General features: G+C 40.1%; 1 protein-coding gene across 1 annotated transcript in view; it reads right to left on the reverse strand.

Moving 5' to 3' along the window:
- The window catches only part of LOC126354084 (epidermal growth factor receptor substrate 15 homolog), a 149,376-nt gene that overhangs the window by 69,217 nt on the left and 54,622 nt on the right, over window positions 1-25,537 (reverse strand). Inside the window, exons 4-5 of the mRNA XM_050003464.1 lie at window positions 24,252-24,316; window positions 6,083-6,185 (exon numbers count right to left, since the gene is read on the reverse strand). Coding sequence (XP_049859421.1) covers window positions 6,083-6,185; window positions 24,252-24,316 — 168 coding nt within the window. The remainder of the gene's footprint in view (window positions 1-6,082; window positions 6,186-24,251; window positions 24,317-25,537) is intronic.

Below are 25,537 nucleotides of genomic sequence, written 5' to 3' on the forward strand. Positions count from 1 at the left end.
TACAACGGTGCGAAGGTTGTTGCTCATCTTCTTCTCAGGGATGGAATATGCTTCCCGACCGACTGCCTTTGGCCAGTTTTCCCTGTTGTTGGCAGGGAGGCTTGCTTCCGCACTGTCCCTCTAGTGTGACGGGCTGATGCTTGCCAATCAGTATTGTAGTTGTCTTCTACGCTTTTACATCACTGCAGCTGCTGTGCTGCCATCAGTCTGGCTGTAGCTTGAGAAAGCCGGGCAGCCACATCAGCTGACAACATGTGGCTCCCCACACTGAGTGCAGGTTAGAAAAACTTCTTTGCCACAGTTGCAGGTTTGGCTGTCATGTATGCCAAAGCACTTTACACACTGTGCTGTGGAATAGCACTACTTTGCCACATGGTCTTTGCCCTGGTGCTTGTAGCACTGGGTCTGAGGGTCTATGCTGGTCAGGAGAGCTCCCATTGTCATAGGGTATCCGAGCAGGTTCCACAGAGAGAAGACATTGCTTGCATTGTCTGCCATTTGCATCGCTATGGCAAATAGGGGTGATATTCTCCTGTTGATCCTATTAAGCAGTTTACAGTTGCATTACCAAAATCAGCATGGAACAATGCTTCCTGGACTGCTGCTTCATCACAACACCAAGGTAGCTCTCTCAGGAGTGCTCTGGTTGTCTTGTCTCATGTTGGTGCTGCATTGATGGTATAGACGGCCACAGTCCTCTTTATTGCTCCACAGTTGGCCATGCTCGCTGCTTGGATGCAGATCAGTGAGCCTGAGTCAACAGACTCGAAGATCACTTTATGCCTAGACCAGCTCGACATTGTGTCAAGAGGACAGGCTGTGGCGCTTCTTCACAGTTCTTATTGGGTCAATCAACATTCTCAGTGAGCTGCACAACCAATGGCTCCTTTATGGTGGCAACTTTCTTCTGCCTGACTTTCTGCCCCTGTGTGGCATGGAGAAACAGGACAATTGTGATAACAAAGCAACAATTTGCTATATCTGCCTCTAGCATAGCAAGACACTTCTTCACAAGCTCTCCCCTTCGGCCTTAGTAGTGGTGTGTGCGGCAGCAGTGGTTCACTCACCTACTGGTTTAGGCCGAACTAATTTAACATGGAATGAACACACAAAGATACTGACTAAAACAGTGTCATCAGCATGTTATGATCTTTGAGTTTTACAATAACTTCCAATGTCTTGTGGTGACACACTATTCCTATGGCATTCAGTTCTTATCAATGGGATTCTTTTCAGGGAATTGAAGGCACAAAATATAGACACAAGTTTTAAACTGCAGGAAAGGATCATAAGAATAATAACTGGAAGTAGCAATCTAGCTCACTGTAAAAGACCACTGAAAATCTCTTGTGCATATCAGAAAAAAAAATTACTAAGCACTTCACTAATAGCTCTATATGTAATCATGGAGCAAAAGTCAGTTTGGATTTGCATTTACCAAGGAAAAACCTGCAAAAAAACTGAAAACAATTTTTTCTACCAAGGAATGAAATTGCGTAATAAACTGTCCAATGAAACAAAAAAATTACTAAAATATGTCTGTTTTTAGGTAGTTAAAGCATTCTTTCTAAGTGATGTATTCTACTAAATTAAAGATTACTTATAAGTTTCAAAGTAGTTTTTAATAATGAAAGGAGATAGCTACAATGCACTGTCACATTACAATACATGGTCAAAATGTACTGCTTTTACAAGAAAATCATGTGTCAAATGCTTCAATAAAATCTTCTCGGTTTATAAGACCCAAGCTAGCAAGAGGCCAAGTTGGCAGCATTCCTTCCACACTATGTAGTAACTACAAGCAAGATGGGACACATGCTGAAGAGACAGGGACAGAGACCGGTGTTCTGGCCTGTTAAACACAAAATAGGCTTTTTAGTTCCTGGCATGTTTGGTGTCTCCTGTGAATGTGGCAGCATTTACATAGGTCAAAGTGGTCACAGTGTTGATGAGCATTGCGCAGGGCATTCCTGACATGCCAAACAAAGGGAAATTGAGAAGTCGGCAGTGGCTGAACACTGCCTAAAAACAAGCACGAAATACGATTGGAAAAGATGAGAGTTTTGGCTCAAATACCATCATACTGGGATTATGTGATCAAAAAAACTCGCTGAGATTGGAATACAGAGAAGCAATTTTAATAGAAACTAGGGGTACACGCTTAGTTGGGCATGGGGGATGAGTGTTGAACAGAGTGAAATCAAAGCCGTAAGCTTGACACTTGCAGAGATGTGGGAGCAGCAGTTTTAAATATGGTGCAGGCCCATCACGTCATGTGACAACACTCAGTTCTGTGGTGGGATGGAGCTGTCAGAAGCTGCTCATCTTGCCTCCCATCATTCCGGCCTATTCTGGAAGGTTTCAGATGCTGCCATTACATCTCTATAAATGAAATACTGTGCAGCCCTAGAAATCAGTGATTTTTAACTCCCGGTGACAGTGGCAAAGAAGGCTACTGAAGGCTTGAGTGTTTTATTCACAATGACATGGCTTGTAGGCTGAGAAGATTTTATTGAAAACATAAAATGCATGTTGTGATGAGATGTCGTTCTCCTGAGTTCAACATCTCATTCATCATGGAGGTCGACTAATTTTTTTAGGGGGACTGACAAGAGGACTTGAAGACATGTAATGAGCATAATTGCATATTTATGAGCCTGGAGTCAGGTTTCTGAAGAGGCCAGAGTTCATGCAAGGGGTACAGCAGCATGTTCATGGTCTAGGACCACCATGATTTAGATTTTCCTAAACCATTGCCTATGGCCTAGGTGTAGTATCTTTTATTAGTAATCAAAACATCACCTGTCCCATGTTTGAGAGCTGCCACTGTTCGAACTTTGGATAAAAATCATCAGCAATGGTGGACGTCTTGTCAAAGACTGCAGAGGAGCAGACAGAGGTTCAGGGCACTCTCTTGCTCTTGGGGTAGGAAACTGCCCATAAAAGGTGGAAGAATCAACAATGTTCGACAGCATGAGAATGCATAAGGCAACAGAAACCACTGCATCAAAGACATTAAATTTGTATCCACAGGACATTTGACCTGCAACTGAAAATCTGTCATTATGTTCTGACAAAATATTCTGGACTAGTCCCCTCTTTGGATCTCCAGGAGGGGATTGTCAAGAGGGAGGTGATAATGAAAAACAGATTGAATAATCAACAAAGAGATAATGTTCTATGAGTCAAGGTCTGGAATGTCAGAAGTTTGAATGGGGGAGGAAAGCTAGAAAATTCAAAAAGGGAAACACTAAGCCCCAAATTAGAGATAGTTGGGGTCAGTGAAATTAAATGGAAAGAAGACAAGGATTTCTGGTCAAAGAGTATAGAGTAATATTAACAGATGCAGAAAAGGGTAAAAACAGTGTAACAGGAATATGATTCATTATGAACAGGAGAAAGTGGGTTACTGTGAATGGTTCAGTGACAGGGCTGTTTTCATCAGAATCGACAACAAACCAGCATTGAAAACAATAGTTTGAGTATACATGCTGAGGTTGCAAGCAGAATACAAAGACATAAACAAAATATATGAGGATATTAAATGGGTAATTCAGTACATAAAGGGAAATGAAAACCTAATAGTCATTGGGGATTGGAATGTGATTCTAGGGGAAGGATTAGCAGAAATAGTTATGGAACAATATGAGCTTGGTACTAGGAATGAGAGAGGAGAAAGACTAATTGAGTTCTGCAATAAATTTCAGCTAGTAATAGCAAATTCTCTGTTCAAGAGTCACAAGAGGAAGAGGTATACTTGGAAAAGGCCAGAAAATAAGGAAAAATTTCAGTTAGATTACATCGTGGTCAGGCAGAGATTCTGAAGTCACATACTGGATTGTAAGGTATTTCCAGGAGTAGACTCAGATCATAATTTAACAATGATAAAGAGTAGACTGGAGTTTAAGAGATTAATCAGGAAGAATCAGTGTATAAAGAAATATGATACAGAAGTACTAAGGAATGAAGAGATACTCCTGAAGTTATCTGGGGCTACAATATGACAATAATTAATAGTTCAGTAGGCAATACAGTTGAAGAGGAAGGGACATCTCTGAAAAGGGCAGTAACGGATTTTGGAAAGAAAAACACAGATACAAAGAAGGTAACTGACCAGAAACCATGGATAACAGAAGTGATCAGTGAAAGAAGGAAGTGCAAAAATGTTCAGAGAAATTCAGGAATACAGAAATACAAGTCACTTAGAAATGGTATAAATAGGAAGTGCAGGGAAGCTAAGGCGAAATGGCTCCATGAAAAAAGTGAACAAATCAAAAAAGAAATGATTGTCGGAAGTAGTGACTTGGCATACAGAAAGTCAATATAACATTCAATGAAATGAAAAGCAAAGGTGGTAACATTAAGGGTGCAACGGGAATTCCACTGTTAAATGCAGAGGAGAGAGCAGGCAGTTGGAGAGTACACTGAAGGCCTCTTTGAGGAGGTGAGGACTTCTCTGATGATGTGATAGGGGAATAAACAGGAGACACTAGGTAAGAGATAGGGGATGAAGTTTTAGAATCAGAATTTAAAAGAGCTTTGGAAGATTTAGAATCATGTAAGCTAGAAGGGAGAGGTAAAATTTCATCAGAATTTCTGCAATCATTGGGGAAAGTGGCAACAAAACAACTATTCATGTTGGTGTGCAGAATGTATTACACCGGTGTTATACCATCCAACTTCCAGAAAAACTTCTTTGCTACTATTCCAAAAATTACTAGAGCCAACATGCGTGAAACAACTAATGAATTGAAAAGAAAATTGAGGATCTGTTACATGACAATCAGCTTGGCTTAAGAAAAGTAAAGGCACCAGAGAGGCACTTCTGATGTTGCGAATGATACTGGAAGCAAGACTAAGGAAAAATCAGGGCATGTTCACAGGATCTATCGGCCTGGAGAAGTGTTCGACAATGTCAAATAGTATAGGATGTTGGAAATTCTGAGGAAAATAGGGATAAGCTCTATGGTAAGACACATAATTTAACACTAGATGCATGAGAACCAAGAAGGAACAATGAAAGTGGAAGATCCAGAACAAAGCACTCAGACTAAAAAGGGAGGGTACAAGACAGACATGTAGTCTTTCACCCTTACTGTTCAATATGTACATCAAAGAAGCAACGATGGAAATGAAAGAAAGGTTCAAGAGTGGAATTACAGTTCAAATTGAAAGGATATTAATGATAGATTTGCTGATGATATTGCTTTCCTCAGTGAATGTGAAGAAGACTTACAGGATGTATTGAATGGAATGTAGATTAAGGTTAAATTGAAGAAATAGTAAAGTAATGAAGTAGGAGAAATGATAACAGTGAGAAACTTAACATAGGGATTGGTGATCACAAAGTAGATGAACTTAAGGCATTCTGTACTTAGGCAGTAAAATAACACATGAGGGACAGAGCAAGGAGAACATAAAAAGCAGACTGGCTAAAAGGGCATACCTGGACAACAGAAATCTACTAGTGTCAAAGATAGGCCTTATTTGGGGAAGAAATTTCTGAGAATGTATGTTTGGAGCACAGCATCATACAGTAGTGAAACACAGACTGTGCAAGAACAGGAACAGAAGAGAATCAAAGCGTATGAGATGTGATGCAACAGAAGGATGTTGAAAATTAGATGGACTAATAAGGTAAGGAATGAGCATGTTGTCCACAGAATCATCAAGGAAAGGAATACACAGAAAACACTGACAAGATGATAGGACACCTGTTAAGACATCACGGAATAACTTCCATATGTATTCAAGGGAGCTGCACAGGGTCAAAATTGTAGAGGAAGACAGAGATTGGTATACATCCAGCAAATAAGTGAGGACATAGGTTGCAAGTGCTACTCTGAGATGGAAAGGTTGGCACAGGAGAGGAGTTTTTAATGGGCATCAAACCAGTTGGAAGACTAGTAGGGGGGAAGGGGGGACATTTCAGGCAAGTACTTGGATAGTGTCTTCATCAAGGCCACGGCCGACCACTCATAAAAGTGTGCTTATATATTCTGTGCGGATGTATATTTTGAGCTTTTCAGCTATTTATAATCATTTATATGTTTCATTCACAGTTTCCCAACAAATACTTTACCCTTCTGTTGCAGTGCAACCCTTTGTTCTTCAAGACGTCTTGCATGTTCCTGACATGTCACTTCCATTTTCTGCTTCCACATGAATGTCTCTTGTTCCAGGTCCTGAAACCAGCTGGAATCTACACATTTTGGTCAAAGATATCTGCAGACACAATTGTTTTTATATAAGTACAGAAAACACGTTTATTAGAAAATAAAGCATAAAGCACAGATGAAACTGTACTACACGCCTGGAAATTGAAATAAGAACACCTTGAATTCATTGACACATTCCTGGGGTCAGATACATCACATGATCACACTGACAGAACCACAGGCACATAGACACAGGCAACAGAGCATGCACAATGTCGGCACTAGTACAGTGTATATCCACCTTTCGCAGCAATGCAGGCTGCTATACTCCCATGGAGACGATCGTAGAGATGCTGGATGTAGTCCTGTGGAACGGCTTGCCATGCCATTTCCACCTGGCGCCTCAGTTGGACCAGCGTTCGTGCTGGACGTGCAGACCGCGTGAGACGACGCTTCATCCAGTCCCAAACATGCTCAATGGGGGACAGATCCGGAGATCTTGCTGGCCAGGGTAGTTGACTTACACCTTCTAGAGCACGTTGGGTGGCACGGAATACATGCGGACGTGCATTGTCCTGTTGGAACAGCAAGTTCCCTTGCCGGTCTAGGAATGGTAGAACGATGGGTTCGATGACGGTTTGGATGTACCGTGCACTATTCAGTGTCCCCTCGACGATCACCAGAGGTGTACGGCCAGTGTAGGAGATCGCTCCCCACACCATGATGCCGGGTGTTGGCCCTGTGTGCCTTGGTCGTATGCAGTCCTGATTGTGGCGCTCACCTGCACGGCGCCAAACACGCATATGACCATCATTGGCACCAAGGCAGAAGCGACTTTCATCGCTGAAGACGACACGTCTCCATTCGTCCCTCCATTCACGCCTGTCGCGACACCACTGGAGGCGGGCTGCACAATGTTGGGGCGTGTGCGGAAGATGGCCTAACGATTTGCGGGACCGTAGCCCAGCTTCATGGAGACGGTTGCGAATGGTCCTCGCCGATACCCCAGGAGCAACAGTGTCCCTAATTTGCTGGGAAGTGGCAGTGCGGTCCCCTACGGCACTGAGTATGATCCTACGGTCTTGGCGTGCATCCGTGCGTCGCTTCAGTCCGGTCCCAGGTCGACAGGCACGTGCACCTTCCGCCGACCACTGGCGACAACATCGATGTACTGTGGAGACCTCACGCCCCACGTGTTGAGCAATTCGGCGGTACGTCCACCCGGCCTCCCGCATGCCCACTATACGCCCTCGCTCAAAGTCCGTCAACTGCACATACGTTTCACGTCCACGCTGTCGCAGCATGCTACCAGTGTTAAAGACTGCGATGCTACTCCGTATGCCACGGCAAACTGGCTGACACTGACGGCGGCGGTGCACAAATGCTGCGCAGCTAGCGCCATTCGACGGCCAACACCGCGGTTCCTGGTGTGTCCAGTGTGCCGTGCGTGTGATCATTGCTTGTACAGCCCTCTCGCAGTGTCCGGAGCAAGTATGGTGGGTCTGACACACCGGTGTCAATGTGTTCTTTTTTCCATTTCCAGGAGTGTATAATATGAACAGAGGGTGAAACTTCTTGGCAGAATTGAACCTGTGAGGATGGGGCATGAGTCGTGCTTGGGTAGCTCAGTCAGTAGAGCATTTACCTCCCGAAAGGCAAAGGCCCTGAGTCTCAGTCTGGCACACAGTTTTAATCTGCCAGGAAGTTTCATATCAGCGCACACTCCGCTGCAGAGTGAAAATCTCATTCTGTGAACAGGGGGTGTTTCTATGTATAAACAACATCAAATTTCATTGAAACATAAAATCTTTATTGTAATTATAAATCCAATGTTTTCATAATTTTTAAAATAAATACAGAAGAGAGACTGACATGGAACTTGTGACATTATGAGTGGCTTGACTGGATTTTTTTTATACAAAAAACAGTCAAATAAAACGAAAAATATGGAAAAAATTAAGTAAACTGTTTAACAATAATGGAAATTCCTAGACGGAACAATACATAATATAAGGGAAAGACAACCATTCACATATAGCAGATCAATGCATGGAGCCTAAAAACACATAACAGAAAACAGTATTTTCACTAGATTTCAAGAACTAGCTCTTTTTTTTAAATAAACACACATTCAAACAAATGACCACACAGACACAGACACACACACACACACACACACACACACACACACACACACACACACACACACACACAAAGTAATCACCATAACCGTTAATAAATTTACCCTGCTATGAGATGGGATGGGATGGTCGATGTTGGAGATTCGATGTTTTACCGGAATCCTGATATTCACGATACACTCGTGAAATGGTCGTATGGGAAAGTCCACACTCCACTGCCACCTCGGAGATGCCATGTCCATTGCTCATGTGCAAACTATAACACTACATTCACTTAAATCTTGATAACCTGTCACTGAAGCAGCAGTCACTGATCTAACAACTCCACCAGACACTTGTTGTCTTATATTGTCATTGCCAACCACACCACTGTATTCTGCCTGTTTATATATCTCTGTATTTGAATATGCATGCCCATACCAGTTTCTTTGGTTTTTCAGTGTATGTTAAAGAGTTTATTCACCAGTGACTCACAATCACTGAAAAATCTTTGGACCTGCAATACAATGCATGCACCATGCCAGAATTATGCCCAGCCCTCTACAAAATGGTACACTGTATTGTTTGGTTGAGCATTTAAAGCTTTATCAGTGATGACACAGAAAATACAATTAATCAGAAAATGGCAATAAAAATAACTGTCAGAATAAAGGTCACATTATTTCTAACCACCTGTGTTTTCTTCAAAAACTACTATGCTACATTGTAGAAAATTAATTCTCAGACAAAACATGCTTAAGTTTGTCAATTTCTGTACAGGGTCAAAAAGTTGACAGTTTCACATTCCTTTTGCTTATTTCCGCCAATCTTACTCATTTCATGCGAAAATTATTCACAGAGTTTTTCTACCAGCAGTTTCTTAATTTTCAATTTTGATTATTACATAATTTAAATAAACAATGACAAGAATTTTAAGATACAGGATAATATCAAGATGTGTGCTTCTCAACAGTGTATTAATTGCTGCATGAATTATTCAGCGTTCATGTAGAGCATGATTCATTACACAACCACTAGCCACCCACCCCCCGTCCCAGATGTAATATCATTTGGGAACATCATTTGGGAAATTTTCTTTCAAATGCTTCAAAACAGTACACTTACTCAGCTGATAGATAAGTTAGATTTAACCACAGACCAGCTGTGTTCGCACTAAGTTGAGCAAATCTGGTCAATCAGTTATTTGGTGACGGGTTAAATCTTCAACTAGTTCAATGATCAGATGAATTATCAGTTAGTCAAATTAATTAAATTTTCAGTTGGTTCTATTTGTGTCTTCGGATGCTAGTCCAGTCAGATTGCAGATATACCTTGCAAAAGGTGAGGTAGGAGAATTTATTTTTTCAAATCGTTCATATGGTTGGAAAGATTAGAAAACTGAGTTCTGCCAACAAAATTTTGCTTGGGAAAACTTTCTGCAGTCAAAAAACTTGGAAACTTTCGGCCTTTTTTCAGTTTTTTCAAAATATCTCAGTGTTTTCTCTCCTATCACTTTAACTTTTATTTTCTTTTTTAAAGAGCACAAAATTCTCTACAAATTTGATTCTTGCCATTTTTTCTACTCCCAATATCTAAGACACTACAGTGCCTCTAAAAATACCAATTTTTCAAATTTTAATCATAGTGGCAAGATATCTCATTTTTTAACACTATTTTTTCAGTTTCTGTTTGTGTAGTATAACTACATTATACATCATGTTATATGTTGGAATTTACCACCTCACTTTCGGGTAATCAATTTCTCTGCATGCAACATGAGGATTGCTGGGCACCCAACTATTGTGATTCTTACATCACTAGCTGAAGTTCACTATGGGCCACCTCAGCCCTGGTATTTGTAAAACTATAAATATAAAAATACATCATTAGAGACATAGACAAACACACACACACACACACACACACACACACACACACACCTACATATACACGCCCACAAAATAAATTGTCTCAGGAAACTGAACTATTATTAGCTGCAATACGCAACCTAATTACGTAGGTAATTATTCTTGTGTATAAAAGCCACACAGTTGACATTAAAAATAAGTAGCTTTATTACAAATAAAATGCATTGTCAGCTACTAAAAAAATATTGACAGTTCTGTGTGAGTAATACTTATAATATCACACTTTAGCACACTTGAGACAGATATGAGCATCACTTCCAACGTTTTGATGGGCCAGGTTCCTCAGTGTCATCAAAAATACCTTGAGTTACGGATTCAGGGTCTGTACATAGAGTTGATCCCAGATTGACCTCTTCTATAAACAGCAAGTCAGCCCCAGCAAGTTCGTTGATTTCATCAGCGATTTCCCGAACATCCTCCATAACATCTTCTTCACTGTCTTCATATAAAAATTTCGGCATGTTTTCACAGTTGACCCCAATACATTTCTTGTAAATTGAAGAGCATTTCAAACCCACTTTTTTGCAGGAGCATGCTCCGCCACGGTTCAGCTTGCATGAGCATGAAACAATGTGAAGAAGTGCTTCAGGTGCTGGATCTTGGCTCATTATAACAGGTATTGGACTGTGGTCACTGTGATTCCAGCCCCATTTCTCAGGAGGTTTCCAGAGTCCCATCCAACTTTGGACTTGTTGGCAAGTCCACAACGAATGATGTGCAGCATCTTGTGTAGGTGGCAACCGTGCAAGATTCAGTTTGCTTTTTATGGCAGACTTGGCGAATAGCTGGTACCACAAATGGTCTAGTGTGTGGGAACTGCTGACACCTCCACTATACAATGCGATAGTAACCTGTTCTCCTGCTATTATTATTATTTCTTCACGGGAAGCATGTGATTTATTGAACGTGCAAAGCAATGAGGTAAGGCGTTCATTTTTCGCAACAGTATTGCAGCACTTCATTTTTCCTTGACCCAAAAAAAAAAAAAAAGGTTGATGTTGTTTCACATCCGCTAAAGGCGTGAGTGAACAGAACATATTCACTGTCAAACTTGTAAGATGCAGTGGAAAACCACTTGTCTTCTGCATTTCCTCTTCCTGGCTTTAAGAAAAATAAGTTTTCAATGCCTTGCCCCAAATCGGTCATGAGCACAAGCAGGTCAACATCTTCTAGCTTTGGGCTATTGACTTGAAGCAAACATTTCAAGTCCAAGTTACTTTTGTGGATAAGGTACCCTCCATCAATGACAAAAAATTTACTCGGTCCACCTGACTTCACATCTTCCACTGAACGAAGGCATTGTAGAATGAAGAATTTGTTCCTTTTCGCATGCCTTTTTCTGAGAATAGGGACATTGGGTAAGGAGAAAGTTCATGTTTCAGGAAGGCTTTTAACTCTTCTTCACTTTGTTTCATTAAACAAATCGTCTGGAAAAGAGTTAAAGGATCAACAGGAGTAATTTTAGTGCTCCCAGCTTTTACAGAATTGAACACAGAAAGGAGAGTCACAACTTTATCTTTTCTACCGAACTTTACATCATAGAAATTGTCACCAACTATTCTTTTCATGCCTTTCTCCCCCTCTTTGTGACACATATGACAATTAACATCCTCCGTTCCGACAACACCACTGCTGATAGACATATACACAATATTGCCGCCCACCAAGGAATAAATACACTTTTGTCCGCTAAAGAACAATTCCTACATACTTTTTCTTATAACTGATCATTAACGTCAATCAACTGTAGAAAATGTACGGCACCTGCATGCAATCGTATTACAAATTGTAACACAAATAAACTTCACGCAATCCGACATGAATGTGTTCATAGTTACTGAATATGATGCTGTTTGTCCTGGCCCTGCAGCAGAGTGAGATGGTAAATTCCAATGAATAACATGATGAGTAATATGTTTATACTACACAAATAGAAACTGAAATGACAGTGTTCAAAAATTAGGTAATTTGCCACTTTGCTCGAAATTTGAAAAATTGGTATTTTTTGACGCGCTGTAGTGCTTTAGATACTGGGAGTAGAAAAAAAATGGTAAGAATCAAATTTGTAGAGAAGTTTGTGCTCTTTAAAAAAGAAAATACACATCAAAGTGATAGGAGCAAATGAAATTGAGATATTGTGAAAAATCTGAAAAAAGTCCGAAATTTTCGAAGTTTTCTGACTGCAGAAAGTTTTCCCAAAAGAAATTTTGTTGGCAGAACTTGGTTTTATAACTATTCCAACAATATGAACGAGTTAAAAAAATAAAAGCATCTACCCCACCTTTTTCAAAGTACAGGCTTTTTTTCTGACAGTTTCACTGGACTATGCTTCTACCAGCTGGTCGTCAAATCACTGGATGTCAAAGTGCCAGCCTATCCTAAAACATGATTCATTATAAAGATATTCCCACATTTTATGTGTGTATTATTCTGTACTATTTCACCACGTAGTTGGTTGCATGGTTCTTGTGGGTTTCTTTGCAACTACTAAACAATTTTTTGATTTCTGGGTGGAGGGGAGGGGGAGACTTTTTCCCCAGGGGACCATTCTTCCCCCAGACCCACCCCCTGTTACATGTATGGTGAAGAGTTTGAGAGCACACAGACAGAAATTTATGTGGTTCTAGAGAATGGGATGTACCTACAATAGGAAGTATCTAAGAGTGGAGGTGCATATGTAATAGGACGTATCCCAGAGCCGAGATATATGCATCAAAAACTTTAATGACACATTGTGTCATACAGCACAACATGAAAAATGGCATGTTGAATGACATGATGGAATGTGTCATGTTACTTTACTTGACACAGTGCATTATATTACATGACATGGGTACTAATACCAACTAGTAAAAGAGTGCAGATATGCCACGATGTTTTGATGTAAATGATCTTGAAGTGGCCAGGTAAAACAAAAAGCTAGTACCCTTCTTTTACACTCCTGACTCTGCCCAGGACACATTCGCATTTTTCTGTGCTATGATAGGAGCACTTTTCATTCTGGTTATTTATTGCTACTGAAACACTGGCTCAAACAGATTCCTCCTGTTGTACACCAATTATTAGCAGCAGAATGTTCCATTTACTATAAGTACCACGCAGTAATTATTAGTGCAATACTATATCCCAGTCTCCTATGTTAATCTTCCATGTACATATCATCATCTCAACTAAACATTCCCTAAAACATTTTTCTGTGGGTAATATTCCAATGTGATATTACCTGTGCCTCATTTTTTTCACAATCAGAGATAATTACACTTGGTGCTACTTGCTGCAGAGTTGCATATTTCACAAAGCAATTTCTGGTGCTTTGACAGTTGACATGGTCTTGGTGACAATGTCAGTGCACACTATTATCAATTTCTTCCTGTTTACTGACTGCAAAAACTGCTCCAAGAGTTCAGTTCCAAGCCTGTGTAATGGGGCCATACATGGATAACAGATAAGGAGCAAGGACTATATCAGTTGAATAATCTCATTTGACAGCATCTTCTCCATTTCCTTTGGAATTACTCATCACTGACACGGGGACCACCTCAATTTGTCATCACTGATTTCGTCCAAATTTATGGATTTATGGAATATGCTTGGCTTGGCCAGAAATGAAAGTGACAGAATCAGAACATCCAGGCGGCTAAGCATTTAGAGAAAAATAGTATTTTTGGGGCAGGTCATGCAAGGCATTAGTCATCTGTGTTAATCTAGTTTCCAGGCAGTGGTTGGTGCAGGAGAAAGAATACAAGATGGTAATCTGAGGGTGGGTCGAGTCCTTTTGCAGAAACATTTTTCATTTTATATTTTTAAAAATACACTGAAATAATGTGAAAGAATTGTATTTACTAATATTTTCATGAAATGTGTGAAAATAAAGAGTGAAGACTAATCTGGTAATGCAAATAAATTTCCAAGAAAGGATTGGTTGTTCACGAGAGCTCCTGCTCAGTGCAGTGAAAATTTACATAAGCTGCATTTTATCATTCCAAATACGGAGCAAAAAACTTTCCAAGGCAGGATTGTAACTGAAGTGTCTAATCAAACAGATAAGTCGAGAATTCTCATTTGTCGGTGTCAATTAAAATACTCTTTTTAACATCAAGCATAATAAAAACTTTCATTCATATGTTCTATTTCCAGATTTCCAGTTGCAATCAACTTATCATGAAATCATGGGCCACAGAGGGGCAAATGTAAATCTCGTGTAATGACAGGACAAAAACAAAATAACTTAATCACATACAGCACAATATGCCATAACTCTTTCTGGAAAATTATTGCCAACAGTCTATGAATACTGAAAGGGAGTACTGACTTTTGGACTGAGAAATCAAAGAAATGGAATGAGCAGGTGGAAAAATACAGAAATGTCATCATTTTTTTTCAAAATCTTGGAAACTTTGAACAGCGTTATATATGGTTGGATGGATGGATGGATGAAGCCCTACACCCAGGAGAACAAATTTCTCCTGTTAATTGACTCACAGGGAGGAAAAACAAATCTACAATTATGTGTGATTTTTCAAGATGAAGTGGGATTGTGCAAAAGCACTCCACTAGTGCAACTCTTCAATGTCTCTTTCTATGGCCCAGCAAAGAATTTGATCAAAAACTAACCTTATCTCATCAAGAGAGAGAGAGAAAAAAAAAATCACACCCAAAGAAGACTGCATCAAAATACATTTCACTGTACATCGCCTGCTATAATAGCCAATATTTGGCCACAAGATGCATTATGTGTGGTTTGCTGCCAAACTGTGCGACGAGAGAGAACCTTTCCTGACTGTAAACTGAGTTTGTTTTTGATAGAAACTTTACAACAACCATGCAATTGTAAAGATTTGGCATTCATGAGAAAATTACTGCTTCCACTCTTTTTACAATGAATATCATCCTCGCACATGTAAATCAACTGTAAAATAATAAAATATTTAATTTTATAGATGAAGTTCTCATGTACTCCTTACAGTAACTTCTGGAAATTTATTTGAAATTCCAAATTTTCCTTTGCCTTTCCTTTTCATACTTCTTATGAAAATATTAATAAACACACTGTACTGAGCATTTTTTGGGTTTATTTGTAAAAACTGAAAACACAAAAAATGTTTCCATATAGAACTTGCCCCCTTCAGCTGCAGATTACCATTCTATATTCTTTCTCTCATGACAACAGCTGCCTGGAAACTGTGCTCACATTAATGGCTTGTGTGTTGCCCTACCTGTGCCAAAAATGCTAAATGCTTGGCCATCTGGAGCTCCTTCCACTTCTGTCAAGCCCTGCATATACCATACATTTGGATGAAATCGGTGACAATGAGGAGGCACAGTCTCCTTGTGAGCTGAAGATGCCCAGTTTGAGTGCTGACTAATGAGAAGACAAATTCTGGAGTTTATATGATGATTCACAATGGGTCTTCTGGTACATTTTAACTCCACTCTGCATTTTAAAGCAATCAGTTACTTGGACAATAGGGAGTGCAGAACGCTCATCAACATTACTCCATGGTCAAGCCCGGCCACTTGCAATAGGATAGTAGTCTGTAACAGCAAGACAACTGTGTCTTCAGAGGAGATCAACCAGCCAGATCAGCTATTGCTTCTTGAGATTGTCAATCTGAAACTCGGATCTTCCACAGTCTATAACAAATTTTGATGTCTGCAAGAAATACCATTTGATAACAACATTCATTTTGGCTGCATTCTGGAAAAATGTAAATTCACAGATCTGTGTTCTATCATTGATAGTTCCTCACAGTAAAAGTAACAGTTGGTTGGGTACCAGTTGATTGGATGTATTTTCCTACTTGTAACCTTCAATACAATGTCCACATTTTCTCCTTAGCTGGTGTCAAAAGACATTAAATATCACAGAAAAGAAAGTCTCAGAGGTAATAAATGCCACAATTGATTGATCAGAATAGTACCAATGACACTGCACTTCGTAATCCCAAAGATAATTGTTGTCCTTGAAGGATCTCCATCAGTTCTAGTCTTTTGTAGATAGATTGTTGACTCATATAGTATTCCCAACTTTGGCAGTTACCTGAGCAGCTGGAACCTCTGCATGACATTTTGAGGTGTGTAACTCAATAGGCCCACTATTACTTTTATCAAAAGTGGTAAACAGCATGTTCAAGATTCCCACAGAGGAAAAAAACTCTGTGTGTAGCCCTCTGCCCTCTAAATTCTTGTTGTTCTCCACTGCATTGGATATTTCAATGGGACTAGTTGCTCTAAAGTTGGCTGCTGTTTGACATCTGCAGCATAAATCAGAGGTGCCAATTTACTTTTTAAAATGGGTTTTTCTGGTGTTAGGTAATGGTTCCACAGATCAAAATATCTTTTCTTGAATATTTGATGGTACCTCCTGTCATCTATGTTTGACATTCATAGTTGTCATTAACTCCCATAGCTCTTCTTTTACTGTCTACTTATTATGGATATGAGATCCTAATGGTCTTTTATGACTGCCATAGATATGACATTCCAAAATTAGTCAATCTACTTTCAACTTTCTGTTTTCTGGTGTACTGTCCCAATGAGCTTGAACAACATGATACATTCCACTGTTGCCTTCACACCCTTTGGAAGGCTTGATTGATAAACAGTATCTACCACACCTTTCATTAGTTTGGAAGGTTTATTCACCAGGCACACCCCAAACTGATTTAAATATAGGTGTGAACGCAGTACAGATATCCAGTTTTCAGAATGAGGCTGTATCTAATATGAACTGGACCTCATCAGAGATCAAGAACCAAAATAATGTAAATGTGTCTAAGCCGAAAATGTTGGTAGCTTTTGGGTAATAAATGACAAATTAGATGGTTGGCATTGTGACTTGTTTGTAGGTTTCAGTGATCGAGAACTGACTCTGAAGGGTGCTGCAACTGTCACTGTAAGCTAACAAACACCAAGAAGATGGGACAACTCAGAAGAGCCTATCCATACATTTGTTGTTGTTGGGAGTCTTCAGTTCAAAGATTGGTTAAATGCAGGTCTTCATGCAACTCTACCCTGTTCAAGCCTCACCATCTCCAAGTAAATACTGCAACCTACATCCTTATGAATCTGCTTGGTGTATTCATTCATCTCTTGGTCTCCCTCTATGATTTTTACCTTCTACCCTTCCCTCCAATAATAAATTCGTGATTCCTTGATGCCTCAGAACATGTCCTACCAACCAATCCCTTTTCTAGTCAAGTGGTGCCACAAATTCCTCTTCTCCCAATTCTATTCAGTACCTCCTCATTAGTTATGTGATCTACCCATCTAATTTTCAACATTCTTTTGCAGAACCATGTTTCAAAAGCTTCTATTCTCCTCTTGTCTAAACTATTTATCATCCAAGTTTCACTTCCAAACATGGCTACATTCCACATAAATACTTTCAGAAAAGATTTCCTGACAATTAAATCTATACTCAATGTTAACAAATTTCTCTTCTTCAGAAATGCTTTCCTACCCTTCGCCAGTCTACATTTCATATCCTTCTACTTCAACCATTATCATTTATTTTGCTGCCCAAACAGCAAAACTCATTTACTACTATAAGCGTCTCATTTCCTAAACTAATTCCCTCAGCATCACCTGATTTAATTTGACTACATTCGATTATCCTCATTTTGCCTGTGTTGATGTTTATCTTATATCCTCCTTCAAGACACTGCCCATTCTATTCAACTGTCCTTCCACGTCTTGTGCTGTCTCTGGCGGAATTACACTGTCACTGGCGAACCTCAAAGTTTTTATTTCTTCTCCCTGGATTTTAATTCATACACCAAAATTTTCTTTTGTTTCCTTTACTGCTTGCTCAATATACAGACTGAATAAATCGGAATAGGCTACAACCCCGTCTCACTCCCTTCTCAGCCACTGTTTCCCTTTCAAGCCCCTCAGCTATTATAACTGCCATCTGGTTTCTGCACAAATTGTAAATACCCTTTCGCTCCCTGTATTTTTCCCCTGCTACCTTCAGAATTTCAAAGAGAATATTCCACTCAACACTGTCAAAACCTTTATGTAAGTCTACAATTGTTATTGACGTAGGTTTGCCTTTCCTTAACCTATCTTCTAAGATAAGTCATACAGTCAGTACTGCCACGGAATCCAAACGGATCTTCTCCAAGGTCGGCTTCTACCAGTTTTTCCATTCATCCATATAGAATTCATGTTAGTATTTTGCAACTGTGAGTTATTAAACTGACAGTTCGGTAATTTTCACAGCTGTCAGGACCTGCTTTCTTTAGAATTGGAATTATTATATTCTTCTTGAAGTCTGAGGGGATTTTGCCTGCCTCATACATCTTGCTCACCAGGTGGAAGAGTTTTGTCATGGTTGGCTCTAACAGAATGTTCTAACAGAATGTTGTCTACTCCTGGGGCCTTGTTTCAACTTAGGTCTTTCAGCACAATGTCAAATTCTTCATAAAGTATCATATCTCCCATCTCATATTCATCTATGTCCTCTTCCATTTCCATAATATTGCCCTCAAATACATTGCTCTTGTCTAGGCGTTTTATATACTCCTTCCACCTTTCTGCTTGCCCTTCTTTGCTTAGGACTGGTTTTTCATCTGAGCTTTTGATATACATACAGGTGTGTTCTCTTTTCTCCAAAGGTGTCTCTAATTTTCTTGTAGGCAGCAACTATCCTACCCCTAGTGATATATACTTCTGCATCCTTACATTTATTCTCTAGCCATTCCTGCTAAGCCTTTTTGCACCTCCTGTTGATCTCATTTGCAAGTATGTGTCCCAGTTTTCCCTAGTGTCATTAAAAGGTGGAAATGCTGGAAGACATGTGAGAGTTTCTACCGTCGAATTCACTAGGGCTACAATGATTGGCCCTCTTGTATTATTGGTTTGTCTGCCAGTAATTGGAGTGACTTCTGTAAAAACTGTTCGCTGCTGCTGCTGATGATGATGATGATGATAATGACATTCCAGAAGAAAAATCAATGTAGCTTCTATTCATCAATGTACATCAATGTAGCTTCCATGATGCTGGACAATTTTCTTTTTCTATTCATCAATGCTGTAGCCACAATGTGGCAGAAACACAGACAAAGTAAGCAGGATCAATTCAAGACTGAAGTCAGGAAAGTCCTGGGCAGATCTGGAGGCTGACAGAAAGAACAAATGGCATGTGTTCTACACGAGGCATTCATGATGACAACACAAGACAAACAGGTGAATGACAAGCAAACAGGTTTCAAAGAGCGACCAAGTGAGAAACCAAGATGACTTGATAACAAAGCAGAGCCAATTTGGATTCAGAGGAGTCACAAAAACTATACACAACAGAAGCGCATACCAGTCTGATGGACTGTTGGCTGTGGAATCATATTGATCCCAGCCACGGAGAGAGTTACTGTCCAGAGCATTCACATCAGGAATTATGGGTTGTGTTATGTTTGGGATTTTGAGGAATTTGAAACTGTGATAGGACTCAGGCAAGGAGATGGATTGTCCCCTATCCTGTTCAACTCTGCCCTCGAAAAGATCATAAGCAAGACCTTCTAACAGAACAAAGGGATTGAAATTGAAGGAAAGAGACTGGCATACTTAGCCTATGCAGACAACATCTGTTTACTCTCTAGGTCTGAAGAGGAGTTTGTGCAAATGACCAAAGCACTAAAGAAGGCTGCCAGCAAATCTGGGCTAAACATAACAAAGCCAAGACAGAGCACCTCATTATGACGTCTGGTCAGAGTCAGACTGCTGGTCGTCTATAATCACAGTCCTACAAGAGAGTGCATGAATTCAAATACCTAGGAGCAATTTTCACTGAAAACTCGTCATGTGAAGCAGAGATCAATGCCAGAATACAAGCAGGAAACCAATCTTAGCACAGCCTAGCACAACTGTTTCAGTTCAGATATCTCTCCAGACAGTTCAAGATTCAACTGTACAAAACCCTGATCCAGCCTGTTATTCTAGATGGCTGTGAGTAATGAAGTATCCAGAAACAGGACTTCCATAAGCTCCTCGTTTTTGAGAGAAAAGTACTTCAGAAGATCTTTGGTCCAGTTCTGGATGCAGACACAGGGGAATGGAGGATCAGATACAACCAAGAGCTTGAGGAACTATACCAGGAGCCCAATATAACAGGATCTGTCAAAGCCAAAAGAAAGTAGTGGCTCGGACATGTGGCCCAGGCGGAGGATCACAGATGGCCTTGGAAGCTCCTGGATTTCACACCTACAGGAAAGAGACCCCCAGGGAGACCCAAGAAGTGTTGGTGGGATGGCCTCCATGAAGATTTAAACCGAGCATCAATAATGTGGACAGATGGCGGTTAGCAGCAATGGATAGAACACAATGAATGAGTAAGTTGTGTGTGAAGTGCATGCTGATTTTTTTTTTTTTTTAATTTATGGTAAAAGAGTGATTCACAAGGAGTTTGTTGCAAGTGGACAGGCTGTCACAGGTGACTTTTATGCTGAAGTGCTTCGCCGTTTGAGGGACTGAGTTCACCGCATCTGCCCAGCGATCAAAGGGGATTGGATTCTCCACCACGACAATGCACCCACTCACACATCGCGCTCCACCGCCGAAGTTTTGGTCAAGTTCAATGTGACTACACTTCCTCAGCCACCCTACAGCCCCGACTTGGCTCCAAGTGACTTTTTGCTCTCCCCCCGAATCAAGACAGGCCTAAAAGGGAAGCGATTCAACTCCATCGATGCCATCCAGCAGGCTTCGACGAGAGCCCATGATAGCATGACGCCCGTGGCCTTCCAGAAGGGCTACGAACAGTGTAAGACATGCTGGCAGCACTGTGTTGATGCTGAAGGATCATATTTTGAAGAATTTTTGTCTGCTATACTTAAATGTCCAATAAATTTCTAGTTCTGAGTTAAGCCTCGAAACTTATGAATTACCCCTTGTATAAACCTCTTACATGCTTTAGGGTGTGTTTATGGTGTCATCTTGCTGCTTGTCGTCATGGTCTGGCAGTGATGAAACAAGACCATACAGTCTTACCACTCATTTAACATGCACCATCACTACACCCCCACTGCTCACTATGATCCTCATAAGGTGATGATATCAAGCTGGTTTGTGTTTTGTCCTACGACCATCCCCAAACTCGAGCCACAATTGGTTGCCTCAAGGCTAGTCAAGTACTGCCCTGTTTGACTGCTCCTTGTTGCGTGGTTTCCCACACAGCATACATCTTTAAGGTTGAATAAGAAGTACACTGTTTTTACCCTATTGACTTCAGTAAAACAAGAACAGTGTACTTGTTCAACGTGAAATATGGAATTGTTCTACCAGAAGTAACAGAAGAATCCATTAACAGCAAGCATGTACTTCTACATCCCCATCTTCAACCTTACTCTGCAAACTACTGTGAAGTGCATGGCACAGGGTATTATCATACATTAAACTATGGAACATGGGGAAAATGACATCTGTGTAAGCTTTAATTAGATTAATTTTATCTTCAAAAGCACTGCAAGAACTGCTGTCGGCTGTAGTACAGAGTGATGACAATTAAAGTTCCAATTTCAAAGCATTGCAAAAGGGGAACCATTGCTCAGAACAATGTCAAATTTGGATGGAATATTATGAAAGGAGGGGAAAATGTTATGGAACCAAAAACAATTAATGAAAATTTTCCCACTAGAATGATGCCATGTCACAGCGTAAATGGGTTCGGCTGCAAATGACGGACAATGACTACGGTGTGAGCTGCATATTAAACCAACCATATTGGGCAAAGCACATGACCATACAAGTTTTGCCATCATCAGTTGTGGCATAATTATATAGGAAGCCCATCCACTAAGGCAAGGTTGTAGCACATCAGATGGAAAAAATTGGTTTTTAATTGTCCTGAGGCCAAAAACCACATAATAGGCAACAACGAAATCAGTTATAATTCAAGAATGTTTTTGGCCACAAGTTGAAAGGGAATGTTCCACAGCAGATCAGAGTCTCTCAGAGATCACATTCAGAATGCATGCCTTCAATTCAGCTGTGTCTGGAATCGGAGCAGCATTGAACACAGCATCTTTCACATAAACCTACAGCCAGAAGTCGCATATTAAAATTGGGTGATCTGGACATCAAGGTTGCAGCAAATGGTGGCTGATAATTCTAGCAATTTCAAAATGCTTCTGTGTAGCTACTTCACTGGCTGTGCAATGTGCGGAGGAGTGCCGTCTTGCATAAAAATGATCATACCCATATATCCATGCTGTTGAAGGGACAGAATGATGATGCAGAAACTAATCTCATAGCATTTACAAATTATGGTTCAGGTAAAAAGATGCACAGGACCCATTTTATTGGGGAAAAAAAGGTTCTACAATAAATGCTGCTGTCAATCCACAAACACAGTTACCTTTGCAGAATGAAGTTGATGTGACAGCATATTTTCTGCTGCAATATTTTGCAATTCTATGTACTGACACATTCTTGGTGATGGAAATGGGCTTTGTCTGTGCACAGAATGTTCCACAGCCATTCACTGTCCACTTCCATGTGAGCAAGAAGTTCTAGAAAACATTTGTCTTAGTGGTAGGTCAGCATGAAGCAACTCCTGAACATAGGTAATTTTGTGTGGATAGTGATGCAGGATGTTTCATAGAACTTTAAGCACTATGCTGATGCGTGTGTTCAAAGTTCGGGGAACTCCCCATGTACTGCATGTTTGTAGACCACCACTCAACTCCTCTTGCGCTGTTGTGGCCACATTATCTGCTGACATCAGATCGTTTTCTTCCCTGTGCCACATTGAACTTCACATAAGCCTGTCTTTTTGAATTTCATAATCATTTTCTCCAGACCCTTGGCAGACATTGGACCAATGTCCTTTTTCATAGCCTTGAGTGTTTGAGACTTCTGTAGAGTTCCTGGCAGGTAGCCACCATTCTTGTAAAAGAGCTTTACCAGTAGTGCACGATCCTGCGTTGGAACACAAACTGAGGAACAGCCATGTAGCCCAAATCTTAAACATTTCATGCCAAATGCAAGATGCTGAGTGACCAGCAAGCAGCAATGTGACAGCAGTGAGGCTGCAGTGTAAATTTAACAAGGCTCCTGGTAAGCAGCGAGATGCAATGTGTGAGCAATGAGCTGCCAACAGTGAGGTCACCCTTTATGGTCAATAACCCACCAGACACATTCCCCTTACACAAAGGCAGGTATGGTGTCTAGCTAATCACGAATGGACCTGGGAACAGTGGGGTAGCGACCAAATTACATATATCTCAACAAGACCCAAAGAGAGTTTCGCATCATTCCTTTACCTTGGCGGCACTTGGATATGTTACAGTGTTGACAATACTGTGGAAAGTGGCAAATATAATTAGGGTTCTTGTGTGAGATGGCACCTCTTTGGAGCACATACACCACTAGATTCATTTCCTAATGAACTGTCACAGTTGCAATTTATAGGGATGACATCCTACAATATGTACACTTTCTACATGGTACACATAGATCTGACTCAGTGGGGAACTACTTGCATGAAGAAGGCCTCATGTGTTAACGTGGTCAATGTGCCTTCTAGACTAGAATCTGATTGAACATGTTCTAGGCCAATGGATTGCAACCCTAAGAACACTGATGATCGTCAGAGACCATTTGTCCAGGAGTGTGAAGTAGTACCGCAAGCCATGCCGGGAATCCTCACCCACAGTACAGGAGACTTTGTGCTCTCTGTATTCATGCATGGGTGCAGCACCCTTCATATTAGTGAAAAAGTATCACTGTACCACAATTTTTCAGTATACCTTATACATGCTTTACACAGTTACAATGCTGCTACAAATCCTTCTGCTATAATGTATTATTATTGTGCCTCATGTTGTTTACAGACTTTAAGTTATGGAAATAAATTATGTGTATAAATACAAAAAAGAAAAAGAAATCATCACCAATATTAATGTCGTATAACAACTATGATATCATACAGTGACTATTTGTCTTAATGTTTTATTCTGTCATTTCATGTCCAGGAAGTTACTTCTTGGGGCCTGTAAAATATTTCACAACTATTCATACTACCATGACTGAACAACTTTGAAACTTACTGACTTCAACTGCCGCAGTTTCAGTTCCTGGTTCTTAACTGTTTCTGACAGTTTGGCATTTTCAGCTGAAAAATATTATGCAGCATGTAACATACCAAATATATCCAATACACAAATTAGAACATGAGACTTCTAACTCTAGTTTACAGTGGGTGTGTAGAATGTATAATGTAAATTACATTAGCAACCTGCCTCAACTTTGCTTGGGTAGCACTAACTACCTGCAGCTGGACAGCTTGTCTGGTGTAGCAGTAATATGAGGGCATGCTAAAAAGTAATGTCTGTTTTATGTGAAAACTCTTATAGCTTTGTATATAAAACAAACTTTATTAATATTCTACATATTTACTCTTCATTTTTACATATTCACAGCCTTCTGGCACTAGAGGGCTCTGAATAGTAGTGTGTAACATGGCGATGTGTGACAGAACTGTGTCAGTGCATGAGAAACAGCATGCTGTAACTGACTTTCGAATTCAAAGAGTTTATCCACACATGGAGCACCCTCTTCTTTAGCATGACAATGTCATGCCACACTTGGGTGCTGCTAAATCTTCACAACCCGACATTGTGGGTTCACTGTCATCCTCCATACAGTCCAGACATCGCGCCATCCAATTTTCATCTGTTTCTCAAACTTAAAGAACACCTTTGAGGACTTCAGTTTGATTGTGATGAAGCAGTGCAAGAAGAGGTGATGTAGTAGCTCCATCAACAAAGTCAAACATTCTACAGTGACAAACTAGTCTCCTGTTCATCACCAGGGTGACTGTATAAAGAGATAAATATGTAAACATGAAGACTCATGATGCAGAATGTTAATAACATTTGTTTCATTCAAAAAGCTTAAAGAGTTTTCACAAAAAAAATTCATAGGCATTACTTTTCAGCAACCCCTCGTAAATTATACATACAAACTTTCCTCATGAATTATCTAACTATTAGTGAAAACCATCTCAAACAGTAGCTCCTGAAATTTGTCTTCATGCAGATAGAAAAATGTGCAAAGTGACTTCAATTTATAACAGGAATAATAGAAAATTTCCATTATTGTTATATGTTGCCATTCAGTTCTCTTTCATACCACACACTTTTACCTTTGTTTATGTTTTTCTTTACTTATCCACAATTCATTTGTACAGTCGTTATTCCTTAGTATGACTATACTTCTTTCTCCTCTACAGAATCTGACCTCAAAACACATGCTGGCCACTCTCTGTTGCACAATTTGAATGCCCTCTCTTGTAATGGCCCACAATGCTAAAAAGTGCCATACAACAACTCCC

This window comes from Schistocerca gregaria, chromosome 3 (assembly GCF_023897955.1).
Source record: "Schistocerca gregaria isolate iqSchGreg1 chromosome 3, iqSchGreg1.2, whole genome shotgun sequence".
In the NCBI taxonomy this organism is placed as follows: Eukaryota; Metazoa; Arthropoda; class Insecta; order Orthoptera; family Acrididae; genus Schistocerca; species Schistocerca gregaria.